This window comes from Micromesistius poutassou, assembly GCF_964030765.1.
Source record: "Micromesistius poutassou genome assembly, contig: SCAFFOLD_2391, whole genome shotgun sequence".
NCBI classification, from domain to species: Eukaryota; Metazoa; Chordata; class Actinopteri; order Gadiformes; family Gadidae; genus Micromesistius; species Micromesistius poutassou.
The window spans coordinates 22,501-37,500 of record NW_028178116.1 but is presented as its reverse complement, the minus strand read 5'-3'; the positions used below and the strand labels follow the sequence as shown (position 1 = coordinate 37,500).

The 15,000-nt window shown below is 52.8% G+C and overlaps 4 protein-coding genes across 4 annotated transcripts in view; 1 reads left to right on the top strand and 3 right to left on the bottom strand.

Annotated features, from left to right (window-relative positions):
* The window catches only part of LOC311374779 (uncharacterized protein), a 12,293-nt gene extending 10,925 nt beyond the window's left edge, over nucleotides 1-1,368 (bottom strand). Inside the window, exons 1-2 of the mRNA XM_084490546.1 lie at nucleotides 934-1,368; nucleotides 1-45 (exon numbers count right to left, since the gene is read on the bottom strand). The exon at nucleotides 1-45 is cut by the window's left edge and continues 49 nt beyond it. Of these exons, the coding sequence (XP_084346672.1) occupies nucleotides 1-45; nucleotides 934-985 (97 nt within the window). The 5' untranslated portion in view covers nucleotides 986-1,368. The remainder of the gene's footprint in view (nucleotides 46-933) is intronic.
* Nucleotides 1,369-2,015: 647 nt separating this feature from the next.
* On the bottom strand, nucleotides 2,016-5,150 carry LOC311374768 (uncharacterized protein; the record flags this gene model as incomplete). The annotated part of the gene is made up of 4 exons (XM_084490535.1): nucleotides 2,016-2,672; nucleotides 3,592-3,679; nucleotides 4,200-4,293; nucleotides 5,102-5,150. 4 exons carry the CDS (start codon nucleotides 5,148-5,150, stop codon nucleotides 2,031-2,033), a joined length of 873 nt encoding a protein of 290 aa, XP_084346661.1. The 3' UTR covers nucleotides 2,016-2,030.
* Nucleotides 5,151-6,556: 1,406 nt separating this feature from the next.
* kcnj11l (potassium inwardly rectifying channel subfamily J member 11, like) lies at nucleotides 6,557-12,953 on the top strand (the record flags this gene model as incomplete). Its single annotated transcript, XM_084490542.1, is given in 6 exon segments — nucleotides 6,557-6,715; nucleotides 9,041-9,280; nucleotides 11,098-11,367; nucleotides 11,734-11,941; nucleotides 12,495-12,784; nucleotides 12,786-12,953. Coding segments are annotated over 6 exon segments (1,335 nt in total).
* A 736-nt stretch (nucleotides 12,954-13,689) lies between these two features.
* Nucleotides 13,690-15,000, bottom strand: part of cd59b (CD59 molecule (CD59 blood group) b) — a 4,033-nt gene continuing 2,722 nt past the window's right edge. Inside the window, exon 3 of the mRNA XM_084490544.1 lies at nucleotides 13,690-13,944. Coding sequence (XP_084346670.1) covers nucleotides 13,745-13,944 — 200 coding nt within the window. The 3' untranslated portion in view covers nucleotides 13,690-13,744. The remainder of the gene's footprint in view (nucleotides 13,945-15,000) is intronic.

Sequence of the window (15,000 nt, the reverse complement as noted above, 5' to 3'; positions counted from 1 at the left end):
TAGACGCCCGGAATTCAATCAGCCGTTTGACGTCCTCCTCGGTCACTGGTCACCATGGAGACAACAACACACACGTCACCATGGAGACAGCATCACACACGTCACCATGGAGACAGCATCACACACGTCACCATGGAGACAACAACACACACGTCACCGTGGAGACAACAACACACACGTCACCATGGAGACAGCATCACACACGTCACCATGGAGACAGCATCACACACGTCACCATGGAGACAGCATCACACACGTCACCATGGAGACAACAACACACACGTCACCATGGAGACAGCATCACACACGTCACACGTCACCATGGAGACAGCCTCACACAAGTCACCATGGAGACAGCATCACACACGTCACACGTAACCATGGAGACAGCATCACACACGTCACCATGGGGACAGCATCACACACGTCACCATGGAGACAGCATCACACACGTCACCATGGAGACAGCCTCACACAAGTCACCATGGAGACAGCATCACACACGTCACCATGGAGACAGCATCACACACGTCACACGTAACCATGGGGACAGCATCACACACGTCACCATGGAGACAGCTTCACACGTCACACGTCACCATGGGGACAGCATCACACACGTCACCATGGAGACAGCATCACACACGTCACCATGGGGACAGCATCACACACGTCACCATGGAGACAGCATCACACACGTCACCATGGAGACAGCATCACACACGTCACCATGGAGACAGCATCACACATGTCACACGTCACCATGGGGACAGCATCACACACGTCACCATGGAGACAGCCTCACATGTCACACGTCACCATGGGGACAGCATCACACACGTCACCATGGAGACAGCATCACACACGTCACCATGGAGACAGCATCACACACGTCACGCCGAGCATGACGCAGCGCACGGGGCGCCTCCTCACTTTTGTACGAGTTCTCCTGGAGGTGGGACAGCGGGGTCATGTTGGCCTCCATCGGGACCAGAGACCTCCGGGCCGGCGGCGGGGGGCGACCAGGCCCGGGACGGCTCACATGAGTCGGACGGCTCCAGCGGAAGGACTCGAGTGTTCGCAGCGAAGTGCGGTCGGTGCCGAGGAGGAGAACCTGCGCTACCCCGTCAGCAGAGCAAGGCACACACGGCTAGCTAACTAGCTAAGCAGGGTAAAAACAACAACAAGCCAGACATGCTACCACTTCCGAGGGCCCCAGAGGCTCAAAAGGTTCGTCTCAGACGAAGTTCATGTCTGCTGTCCGGTAGTTTTTTACCATCAGTAATAAATGGCGGATCGATAAATAGCGGTTCGGTTTCCTCCGCTGCGCTGCGAGGGTTCGGGGTGCGATCAGAGCGGCCAGCTCCTGCGTCCAAGGGTTCGGCCGTACAGCGGGGCGGGACTTCTGAGCCACCGAGTAACCAGCGAGTGGAGCGCCGCCCACTGCACATCCAGCTCAGTGATTGGCTGGTAGAAGGGAGAAAGACCACCCACTGTACGTTCAAACCCTGGGATCCTTGCGAATACCTTCGGAGCGGGGGGGGGGACTCTTCTTCTGTCCCAAAGTAACGGGGCCGCTGCGCCGCTGCTGCCCCCGCCGGGTGAAGAAGGAAAGGACTTCAAAAACCATCCTCAGAAAGAAACCACTTTATTGCACTCAGATAGAAACATGCCTACTTAAGTTTGTTTTATTGTAGTTACACGAACGTCATATATACATATCCTCCAAATATATTTACATAAAACATCGGAAACAGTCATTAGACAATGGCTGGGACGGAATGGACCAAATGCACCAGCCTTGGTCAACGTCTCCATGGTGACGTGTGTGATGCTGTCTCCATGGTGACGTGTGTGATGCTGTCTCCATGGTGACGTGTGTGTTGTTGTCTCCATGGTGACGTGTGTGTGTTGTTGTCTCCATGGTGACGTGTGTGTTGTTGTCTCCATGGTGACGTGTGTGTTGTTGTCTCCATGGTGACGTGTGTGTTGTTGTCTCCATGGTGACGTGTGTGTCCGTCCGTTGTGGTCTACATCAGTCTCTCCCAGAGGCAGAGGAGCCTCTCTTTGTGCCACGCCCCCCGGCCCCGCCCCTCCACAAGCTCCGCCCTCTCCCGCTCCAGAACCGCCCTCTCCCGCTCCAGAACCGCCCGCTCCCGCTCCAGAACCCTGTGCTCGTGGTCCAGCCCGGCCGCGTCCTTCTCTAGCGCTGCGCGCCGCGTCTCCACGGCGACCATCTCCCTGCGCAGCTCCTCCCTCTCCTGGTCCAGCTCCTCCCTCTCCTGGTCCAGCTCCTCCCTCTCCTGGTCCAGCTCCTCCCTCTCCTGGTCCAGCTCCTCCCTCTGCTGGTCCTCCCGCCCCCTCTCGCTCTCGGACCACTGTGGCCACTCCCCCTTGACCAGACGGGTGGGGCTTAGGAAAGACCCCTCCCCATTGGCCAGGTGGGCGGGGCTTATGACTGACCCCTCTCCCTCCACCAGGGGGGTGGGGCTTAGGACAGGTCCCGCCCCCTCCACCAGGGGGGTGGGGCTTAGGACAGGCCCCGCCCCCTCCACCAGGGGGGCGGGGCCTAGGACAGGCCCCTCCCTCTCCCCCAGGCGTCCCGTCATGGCCCTGTCCATCAGGGGGAACCAGCGCCAGGGGGGGCCATCGGGGGGGGCCCCCTTCAGCAGCTGGAGCCAACAACACAACATCACAAACACACCCCCTTCAATGGCTTCACAACATCACAACAACACAACACCGCCCACAGTCAGCTCCATCCAGACCCTAGAGCTGCGGGCTGAACACTATTACCGCCCCTCGGAAGAAGCTTTAGTAGTTCACTAATTCAATTAGCATTGTGACATTTCAGGAAACACAATGCTGTGATAAGACCTTTAAAAGATAATGCTGTGATAAGACCTTTAAAATAAGACCTTTAAGTAATTAGTTATAGTTACTCACTACTTGTTCCAAAAAGTAACAGAGAATTACTCTATAATAAAAGTAACTAGTTACCAGGGAAAATAATTATTTGCGTTACTGTAAAAAAAAAAAAAAAAGAGTAGCTTTATAGATGCGTGTGTCGTTGTGGGATGCTTCATTAGATGCGTCGACAAAGTCTTTGCTCCTGGACATAATGTACACTTTACATGCACGTTCTTGCCTTTGACCTCAATGAATTAGTGCTTATATCTCCACCTTGAAAATGACAACTTTTCATCGGATTGCTCCGGACTCGCCATTTCTACTGCTTCATCGAATCTGTTTGGTGTTAGTGTGTGCGTGTGCGTGTGGCACGCGTATCCTGGCTTGTGTGTAAAAACACTGGCTCCAATTGGCTACCGTGAAACATGACTCTGCCTTAGCCAATCATAATCGCTTATCTCGTTGTTAACCCCACCCGGTCTCCTCACTAGCAGTTTGTGTGTGCAGCCAGGGGTGCGTTCGGATTACACAGTTTATTCAATCAATTCATAATAACGCACCGCATTTAACGTTCAGTAACAATAACGGCGTTGTAACGACGGAAACAGTAATTAGTTAGATTACCCGTAACTGACAAAATAACGCCTAACTATTCCAAACACATAAGACCTTTAAAGCCACCTTATACTTCATCTTTAAGTTTTCCCACTTCTTGGCGAACTGCTTCGGTGTGGCCTTCCCCTCGAGCCCCAGGTCTCTGATCAGGATCCTAAACACCCAGGGGAGACTAGTTAGACCCTACACTAGACAGGTCCTAACTAGACTAGTCTAGTGGAGGAAACTAGACTAGTCAGGTCTACACTAGACTAGTCCGGGCCTAACTAGACTAGTCTAGTGTAGGAAACTAGACTAGTCAGGTCTACACTAGACTAGTCAGGTCCCAACTAAACTAGTCCTACCTCATGTGGATAGTATCAAGGTCCTAACCAGTCCTAACCCGTTCTGACCCGTTCTAACCATCAGTTCTAACCTGTTCTAACCTGCTCTAACCAGTTCTAACCTGCTCTAACCCGTTCTAACCCGTTCTGACCAGTCCTAACCCGTTCTAACCTGTTCTAACCTGCTCTAACCAGTTCTGACCCGTTCTAACCCGTTCTAACCCGTTCTAACCCGTTCTGACCCGTTCTAACCCGTTCTGACCCGTTCTAACCCGTTCTGACCTGCTCTAACCCGTTCTAATCCGTTCTAACCCGTTCTAACCAGTTCTGACCAGTTTAACCAGTTCTCACCCCCACAGATGTTTGGCTCTCCCCTTGTGGAGCGTGAAGCGCTCGTCGTTCTGCATGCGGAACACGATGAGCCTCCGGGTCTGCTCCGGTGCCCCTGTCACAGAACACATGTGACCGTCATACGACAGTCCACATCACATGTTACCGTCATATGAGAGTCCACATCACATGTTACTGTCATATGAGTCCACATCACATGTTACTGTCATATGAGTCCACATCACATGTTACCGTCATATGAGAGTCCACATCACATGTTACTGTCATATGAGTCCACATCACATGTTACTGTCATATGAGTCCACATCACATGTTACCGTCATACGACAGTCCACATCACATGTTACCGTCATATGAGTCCACATCACATGTTACCGTCATATGAGTCTACATCACATGTTACTGTCATGAGTCCACATCACATGTTACCGTCATATGAGTCCACATCACATGTTACGTCATATGAGTCCACATCACATGTTACTGTCATATGAGAGTCCACATCACATGTTACTGTCATATGAGTCCACATCACATGTTACCGTCATATGAGTCCACATCACATGTTACTGTCATATGAGAGTCCACATCACATGTTACTGTCATATGAGTCCACATCACATGTAACGGACATATGAGTCCACATCACATGTAACGGACATATGAGTCCACACAGTGTTGCCAGATTGGGCGGTGCATCTGGCCCAATCTGGCAACACTGTCCACAAATCACATGTAACGTTACTTTAAGTTATGGTCCGGACTCATCCCACTACGAGCTGCCACAGACAACGTTAACGGTCAACCTTGTCAACATGTCGTCGTTTTACTGAATTAAACAACTAAAAACCGACCGAGTGAATCATGTTTTATAAACGCGTCGCCGGGTCGGAAGTGTTTACATTTGGGAAGGTTCCGCGCGGCCATCTTTGAAATGACGCCGAAATGCATCGTGGGATATGTTGTACCTCACGGAGGGCGGGGCCAGGAGCAGGCAGACGGACCCTTCTGCTCGTACGTCTGCGGCGCCGCCATCTTGGAGAGGTCAAGGCGGGCCCTTTGGTCTCCGCTGTTTCATGGAGGCGCCGCGATTTTTATGGATTAAATTACTCAACCGACTTCAATGAGTCGTTTTTACTCAAGAGTTTATGGTTTTATTATATTTAGGGCGTACTCAAGGTGTTCAAAGTGACGCGCTCACTAAATAGTGTTACCTAATTTATTGTATATAAAATATATATCATGATTTTACGTTAATATAAAACGACTCATGGAAATCGGTTGAAATGGGACGGTTGAGGCTCCCCCTTCGACTTCTATTTGCTTGCTTGTCTTGCCTCTCCAAGATGGCGTCGCCGTCGACGTATCGCAGAAGGGGGTCGATGCAGCGGGCAGCCAGGACGGGCGGGTCCACAGCGCCCCCTGGAGGGCCGACAGGGGACTACTAAGTGCCGATATTGTCGGAACTGGGAAACCCTACAGCTTGTTCCTATAATAAACACCCACGTTCGTTATCTGTGTGTCTGTGTGTGTGTGTCTGTTTGTGTGTGTCTGCCTGTCCGCGGTACAACGCGTCACGTGACGTCATCCCGTTCTTGCGCCCTCTAGCGGCCGCGGCCGTCCCCCGCAGCCCGCGGTGGAGAGAGACGGCTTCTGCGCCTCCGTGTGTTGTCGTCGTCGGTCGGCGGGCGGTCCTCTGGTGGATGCGCCGCTCACCTCCTCGGCCGGACGGACTGACAGTGACAACAACCCCCGACCCTCTCCTTCGCTCAGGCTCCGTTTGAATCATCATCCAGACCGACGGGAGCGAGCTACAGCAGCGCCTCCATCACCACCGAGCAGGTGAGCAGCGGTCGGTTAACGGTCAGCGGGCGTGACGGTCTTCATGTTGTCCTCCGTCGGGTGTGATGGAGGCTGACGGCGGCCTGTCGGTGTTGTGATGAACCGTCCAGAGGATGACATTCATGGTCATTGATTTATTTGTTTTCTCTATTTTTTTTTTTTTAGAAAAGGTATCCACTGAATAACCGGCAAAATGAACCTGTTTTGTCATAAAACGGTTATTGTAAGATACAACCGGCTATTTTATTATTGATAATAATGAATCATAATTATTATGATTCCCAAGCAACACACTAGCAGCGTAGGGCTAAATGATAATAATAATAATAATAATAATGATCATCTTCATAATTATATTTATTATGTAGGTGACTTATATAATTATGAATATGAATATTCCCCAGCAACAGGCTGGCCAACGTAGTGCTACATAATAATAATAATAATAATAATGAGAACCATCTTCCTAATATGAGTTATTATATTGACGATGGTGAGTTCTGAATGTGCGCAGCATGCTGGCCAGGAAGGGCCTGCTGCCGGACGGCTTCCTGCTCACCCGATTGGCCGAGAGCTCGGCCACGCCCAGCCGCGCCAGGCCCCGCCCCCACCGCGCCCGCTTCATCACCAAGAACGGCTCCTGCAACGTGGCCCACAAGAACATCAGAGAGCAGGTACACCCCTGACCTCCTGACCCCTGACCCCTGACCCCCACCTCCTGACCCCTGACCTCCTGACCCCTGACCTCCTGACCCCTGACCCCCACCTCCTGACCCCTGACCCCCACCTCCTGACCCCTGACCCCCACCTCCTGACCCCCACCTCCTGACCCCTGACCTCCTGACTCCTGACCTCCTGACCCCTGACCCCCACCTCCTGACCCCCACCTCCTGACCCCCACCTCCTGACCCCTGACCCTAACTCTGACCCCTGACCCTAATGTAGCGTTCTCTCAGCACCAGAGAGTCCTCCGGGCCTCAGGGCGGTCTGGGCTGGACTCTAAGAGAGGGCCTAATGGACCAATGGACTAATGGACCTCCATCGGCCCAGCCCCGGTAACGGGCCCGTTGCCCCGGTAACGGGCCCGTTGCCCCGGTAATGGCCTCCAGCCTCACATCCTGCTCGGTATTTTATTACGAAGGCACTTAATGTACGCTCTTATTGTAAGTTGTACGTCCTGGCACTTAAAAATAGTACTTAGCGTTGTGTAGCGTCTTATCCTAGCTATCGTTGTTGTATACGGGGGAATGGGTTAACCTAGTGATGGTTAGTGTATACGGGGGATGGGTTAACCTAGTGATGGTTAGTGTATACGGGGGAATGGGTTAACCTAGTGATGGTTAGTGTATACGGGGGATGGGTTAACCTAGTGATGGTTAGTGTATACGGGGGATGGGTTAACCTAGTGATGGTTAGTGTATACGGGGGATGGGTTAACCTAGTGATGGTTAGTGTATACGGGGAACGGGTTAACCTAGTGATGGTTAGTGCTTGGCATCACTTAGATAAAAGCATCTGCTATATGCCCTAAATGTAACTCACTTAAAGCCTTCTTACAAACAAACTCCTATGCATTATGTTTTTTATATCATCGACCGTTTGTAACATGGAAAACACAAGACTACCCCTGTACACACTACTACGTATCACACAATATATAATGACAAGAAATAATAATAATAATAATACGATAAGATACCATCTTATGATGCGTGAAAGTACACTATGAGCGTCTAGGGGACCTTTACTGTGAAGCCCTCGTCCTGTTGTAGGGGACCTTTACTGTGAAGCCCTCGTCCTGTTGTAGGGGACCTTTACTGTGAAGCCCTCGTCCTGTTGTAGGGGACCTTTACTGTGAAGCCCTCTTCCTGTTGTAGGGGACCTTTACTGTGAAGCCCTCGTCCTGTTGTAGGGGACCTTTACTGTGAAGCCCTCTTCCTGTTGTAGGGGACCTTTACTGTGAAGCCCTCGTCCTGTTGTAGGGGACCTTTACTGTGAAGCCCTCGTCCTGTTGTAGGGGACCTTTACTGTGAAGCCCTCTTCCTGTTGTAGGGGACCTTTACTGTGAAGCCCTCTTCCTGTTGTAGGGGACCTTTACTGTGAAGCCCTCTTCCTGTTGTAGGGGACCTTTACTGTGAAGCCCTCGTCCTGTTGTAGGGGACCTTTACTGTGAAGCCCTCTTCCTGTTGTAGGGGACCTTTACTGTGAAGCCCTCGTCCTGTTGTAGGGGACCTTTACTGTGAAGCCCTCGTCCTGTTGTAGGGGACCTTTACTGTGAAGCCCTCGTCCTGTTGTAGGGGACCTTTACTGTGAAGCCCTCGTCCTGTTGTAGGGGACCTTTACTGTGAAGCCCTCGTCCTGTTGTAGGGGACCTTTACTGTGAAGCCCTCGTCCTGTTGTAGGGGACCTTTACTGTGAAGCCCTCGTCCTGTTGTAGGGGACCTTTACTGTGAAGCCCTCGTCCTGTTGTAGGGGACCTTTACTGTGAAGCCCTCGTCCTGTTGTAGGGGACCTTTACTGTGAAGCCCTCTTCCTGTTGTAGGGGACCTTTACTGTGAAGCCCTCGTCCTGTTGTAGGGGACCTTTACTGTGAAGCCCTCGTCCTGTTGTAGGGGACCTTTACTGTGAAGCCCTCTTCCTGTTGTAGGGGACCTTTACTGTGAAGCCCTCGTCCTGTTGTAGGGGACCTTTACTGTGAAGCCCTCGTCCTGTTGTAGGGGACCTTTACTGTGAAGCCCTCTTCCTGTTGTAGGGGACCTTTACTGTGAAGCCCTCGTCCTGTTGTAGGGGACCTTTACTGTGAAGCCCTCTTCCTGTTGTAGGGGACCTTTACTGTGAAGCCCTCGTCCTGTTGTAGGGGACCTTTACTGTGAAGCCCTCGTCCTGTTGTAGGGGACCTTTACTGTGAAGCCCTCGTCCTGTTGTAGGGGACCTTTACTGTGAAGCCCTCTTCCTGTTGTAGGGGACCTTTACTGTGAAGCCCTCTCCTCCTCCTCCAGGGCCGCTTCCTGCAGGACGTGTTCACCACCATGGTGGACCTCAAGTGGCAGCACTCGCTGCTCATCTTCACCTCCTCCTTCCTGTGCTCCTGGATGCTGTTCGCCATGGTCTGGTGGCTCCTGGCCTTCGCCCACGGGGACCTGGAGCCCCAGGGGCCCCACGGGGGGCCCCCCGCCGTGCCCTGCGTCACCCAGATCCACTCCTTCACCTCCGCCTTCCTCTTCTCCATCGAGGTCCAGGTCAGAGGAACCTACCTCCTGTTGGCCATAGCTGGCTGTAGGTCATTAAGCAGCAGGTAGGGGTTAGACAGTACAGAGACAGGTCATTAAGGAGCAGGTAGGGGTTAGACAGTACAGAGACAGGTCATTAAGGAGCAGGTAGGGGTTAGACAGTACAGAGACAGGTCATTAAGGAGCAGGTAGGGGTTAGACAGTACAGAGACAGGTCATTAAGGAGCAGGTAGGGGTTAGACAGTACAGAGACAGGTCATTAAGGAGCAGGTAGGGGTTAGACAGTACAGAGACAGGTCATTAAGGAGCAGGTAGGGGTTAGACAGTACAGAGACAGGTCATTAAGGAGCAGGTAGGGGTTAGACAGTACAGAGACAGGTCATTAAGGAGCAGGTAGGGGTTAGACAGTAGAGAGACAGGTCATTAAGGAGCAGGTAGGGGTTAGACAGTACAGAGACAGGTCATTAAGGAGCAGGTAGGGGTTAGACAGTACAGAGACAGGTCATTGAGGAGCAGGTAGGGGTTAGACAGTACAGAGACAGGTCATTAAGGAGCAGGTAGGGGTTAGACAGTACAGAGACAGGTCATTAAGGAGCAGGTAGGGGTTAGACAGTACAGAGACAGGTCATTAAGGAGCAGGTAGGGGTTAGACAGTACAGAGACAGGTCATTAAGGAGCAGGTAGGGGTTAGACAGTACAGAGACAGGTCATTAAGGAGCAGGTAGGGGTTAGACAGTACAGAGACAGGTCATTAAGGAGCAGGTAGGGGTTAGACAGTACAGAGACAGGTCATTAAGGAGCAGGTAGGGGTTAGACAGTACAGAGACAGGTCATTAAGGAGCAGGTAGGGGTTAGACAGTACAGAGACAGGTCATTAAGGAGCAGGTAGGGGTCAGACAGTACAGAGACAGGTCATTAAGGAGCAGGTAGGGGTTAGACAGTACAGAGACAGGTCATTAAGGAGCAGGTAGGGGTTAGACAGTACAGAGACAGGTCATTAAGGAGCAGGTAGGGGTTAGACAGTACAGAGACAGGTCATTAAGGAGCAGGTAGGGGTTAGACAGTACAGAGACAGGTCATTAAGGAGCAGGTAGGGGTTAGACAGTACAGAGACAGGTCATTAAGGAGCAGGTAGGGGTTAGACAGTACAGAGACGGGTCACTAAGGAGCAGGTAGGGGTTAGACAGTACAGAGACGGGTCATTAAGGAGCAGGTAGGGGTTAGACAGTACAGAGACAGGTCATTAAGGATCAGGTAGGGGTTAGACAGTACAGAGACAGGTCATTAAGGAGCAGGTAGGGGTTAGACAGTACAGAGACAGGTCATTAAGGAGCAGGTAGGGGTTAGACAGTACAGAGACAGGTCATTAAGGAGCAGGTAGGGGTCAGACAGTACAGAGACAGGTCATTAAGGAGCAGGTAGGGGTTAGACAGTACAGAGACAGGTCATTAAGGAGCAGGTAGGGGTTAGACAGTACAGAGACAGGTCATTAAGGAGCAGGTAGGGGTTAGACAGTACAGAGACAGGTCATTAAGGAGCAGGTAGGGGTTAGACAGTACAGAGACAGGTCATTAAGGAGCAGGTAGGGGTTAGACAGTACAGAGACAGGTCATTAAGGAGCAGGTAGGGGTTAGACAGTACAGAGACAGGTCATTAAGGAGCAGGTAGGGGTTAGACAGTACAGAGACAGGTCATTAAGGAGCAGGTAGGGGTTAGACAGTGACATAGTGTCTGGTTGGTTGATAACCATCAGGTGAGTCTGGGTTACTAGGTAACCATCTGTGTCCTGGTTGCCAGGTGACCGTTGCGTGTGTCCTGGTTGTCAGGTGACCATCGGGTTCGGCGGCCGCATGGTGACGGAGGAGTGCCCGCTGGCCATCACGGTGCTCATCGTGCAGAACATCCTGGGCCTGATCATCAACGCCGTGATGCTGGGCTGCGTGTTCATGAAGACGGCGCAGGCCAACCGCCGCGCCGAGACGCTCATCTTCTCCCGCAACGCCGTGGTCGCCCTGCGCAACGGACGGCCCACCTTCATGTTCCGCCTGGGGGACCTCAGGAAGAGCATGATCATCTCCGCCACCGTGCAGCTGCAGGTCAACACCCCCCCCCCATGACCCCCCCCCGACCCCTGACCCTGACCTCTGACCCCAACGTCTGACCCCTAACCCCTCACCCTGACCCCTGACCCCAACGTCTGACCTCTGACCCCTAACCCCTCACCCTGACCCCAACGTCTGACCTCTAACCCCTCACCCCAACGTCTGACCCCCCCGACCCCTCACCCTGACCTCTGACCCCAACGTCTGACCTCTGACCCCTAACCCTGACCCTGACCCCTGACCCCAACGTCTGACCCCGACCCCTGACCCCAACGTCTGACCCCGACCCCTGACCCCTGACCCCAACGTCTGACCTCTGACCCCTCACCCCTCACCCTGACCCCTGACCCCCCCCTGCAGGTGGTGCGTAAGGCGGTGACGGCGGAGGGAGAGGTGATCCCCGTCAGCCAGATGGACATCCAGGTGGAGAACCCGCTGCACAGCAACGGGATCTTCCTGGTGTCCCCGCTGGTCATCAGCCACACCATCCAGCGCGGCAGCCCGCTGTACGAGCTCAGCGCCCAGTCGCTGGCCAGCGACGACCTGGAGGTCATCGTCATCCTGGAAGGTCGGCCGCCGCCCCTCCGGAATAATCAGACCATCTGAACCAGAGACCTGTTGATCCGCTGATTCAGAATCAGTCTCCCACCTCCCCCCCCCCCCCTCCGCTCCTCCCCCTTCCTCTCGGAGCGGAGGTGGGGGAGGTGGGAGCAGGGCTCAACTGATTGGTCGCTGTGTTTGATTGACAGGTGTGTGTGTGATCGACAGGCGTGTGTGTGATTGACAGGCGTGCGTGTGATTGACAGGTGTGTGTGTGTGATTGACAGGCGTGGTTGAGACCTGATTGACAGGCGTGTGTGTGATTGACAGGCCGCTGTGTGTGATTGACAGGCGTGCGTGTGATTGACAGGTGTGTGTGTGTGATTGACAGGCGTGGTTGAGACCTGATCGACAGGCGTGTGTGTGATTGACAGGTGTGTGTGTGATTGACAGGCGTGGTTGAGACCTGATCGACAGGCGTGTGTGTGATTGACAGGTGTGTGTGTGATTGACAGGCGTGGTTGAGACCTGATCGACAGGCGTGCGTGTGACTGACAGGTGTGTGCGTGTGTGATTGACAGGCGTGGTGGAGACCACGGGCATCACCATGCAGGCCCGCAGCTCGTACACGCCCGACGAGATCCTGTGGGGGCGACGCTTTGTGTCCATCCTGTCGGAGGAGGACGGCCGCTACTGCGTCGACTACTCCAAGTTCGGCAACACGGCGCCGGTCCGCATGTCGTCGCTCAGCGCCCGCGAGCTGGACGCCACGCGGGGGGGGGCCCAGGAGCCCGGGGCCCCGCCGCCCGAGGGCCCGCTGCAGGGCTGGGGCCTGGTCAGGGCCGGCAGGGGGGGGTTCAGGAGGGGAGCGGGGGGGGGGGGGGGCGGAGCGCAGCTGCTACCCTAGCCCCGCCCCTCAGCCCTGGGACGGCCAATCGGAGAAAGGGGAGGAGGAGCCACCGGCGGTGGGGGCGGAGAGGAAAGGACAGAAGAAGACAGTCCAGCTGGAGGTGATTGGCCCCCAGGAGGAGGAGCAGTGAGGAGGAGGAGGAGAGAGAGGAGGAGGAGGAGGAGGAGGAGCAGTGAGGAGGAGGAGGAGGAGGAGGAGGAGGAGGAGCAGTGAGGAGGAGGAGGAGGAGGAGGAGGAGGAGCAGTGAGCAGGGGGAGGAGGAGAGAGAGGAGGAGGAGGAGGAGGAGGTGGAGGAGGAGGAGGAGGAGCAGTGAGCAGGGGGAGGAGGAGGAGGAGGAGGAGGAGGAGGAGGAGCAGTGAGGAGGAGGAGGAGGAGAGAGAGGAGGAGGAGGAGGAGGAGGAGGTGGAGGAGGAGGAGGAGGAGGAGCAGTGAGCAGGGGGAGGAGGAGGAGGAGGAGCAGTGAGGAGGAGGAGGAGGAGGAGGAGCAGGAGGAGGAGGAGCAGTGAGGAGAAGGAGGAGGTGGAGGAGGAGGGGGAGGAGGAGGAGGGGGAGGAGACCAAAGGTTACCTGCTGCTAAGGTGGTGTATTGCGATATGTTTTATGATATTTTTAGATATATATTAAATCTATTTTTGTTACTGAGTTGCACCATTCTGGATATCACAGTTAATGGTTTAGATAAATCCTGGATATTTAGTGATTCCTCATCATTTCTTAACTCTTAATGTCATTATTATTGTTGTTATTATGAAGCATTCCAGAGCAAAAACACTCACTTCAATCAAATGTCAGTTTGTGAAAACATTTAATGAATTGTGTTTTTCCAGTTATTTGATAAACATCTAAAAACAATCGACTCAAAGCACTTCCTGTTGACATTAGAGACGGACAAAGAGTCAACAAGTTAAGGTCATGACCCTTCACAGCCAGCTCAGCCACACAGCCGTCAGGGAGCCAATCAGAGCCAGCGCTGGCGTTGCCATGGAGACGGGCGTGGCGGCGTTGCACAGGTTGCTGCTGCAGCACCTGTAGGTGAACCCCGACAGGGAGGGAAACATCTGGGAGAGGCGGGAGTTGTCACAGTCGGTGTAGCGCAGACAGCGCCGCACCGTCTTACCCCCTGGCAGACAGACAGGCAGGCAGGGAGGGAGGGAGACAGGCAGGGAGAGAGACAGGCAGGCAGGGAGAGAGGGAGACAGGCAGGGAGAGAGGGAGACAGGCAGGGAGAGAGACAGGCAGGCAGGGAGAGAGACAGACAGGGAGGGAGGGAGACAGGCAGGGAGAGAGACAGACAGGGAGGGAGGGAGACAGGCAGGGAGAGAGACAGGCAGACAGACAGTGAGGCAGAGAGGCAGGCAGCAAGATTATCACACTGCTGTAGAAAACAATTATTGCATTTGTTTCTATGACATAAACTATAGTTAATAAGACATTACTTCTTACTTAATCTATGGTTTATATTATTTTAAATAAAATTATGTAATCTGTAGTTCATATTTTATTAAACAAGACATTATTTATTCAATTTATTGTTTATATTAAACACGACATTATGTAATCTATGGTTTATATTACATAAAACAACATTCTGTCATCTATGTTTCACATTATATATAAAACACCAGATTATGTAATTAGCATCAATTAGTCAGTAATAAACACAAGTAAGTATATCAACCTGTTTAGTAACAGAATATTACCATGAGTTGGTATATTAACATGATTTAGTAATTTGTATATAAATATCACTTGTTTTATAGTAGGCTACATGAACATATATTATGTTAATATAGAGCTGTAGGGGGCGGGGCCGTTATGTTAATATAGAGCTGTAGGGGCGGGGCCATTATGTTAATATAGAGCTGTAGGGGGCGGGTACATTATGTTAATATAGAGCTGTAGGGGGCGGGGCCGTTATGTTAATATAGAGCTGTAGGGGGCGGGGCCGTTATGTTAATATAGAGCTGTAGGGGCGGGTACATTATGTTAATATAGAGCTGTAGGGGGCGGGGCCGTTATGTTAATATAGAGCTGTAGGGGCGGGTACATTATGTTAATATAGAGCTGTAGGGGGCGGTACATTATGTTAATATAGAGCTGTAGGGGGCGGGGCCGTTATGTTAATATAGAGCTGTAGGGGGCGGGGCCGTTATGTTAATATAGAGCTGTAGGGGGC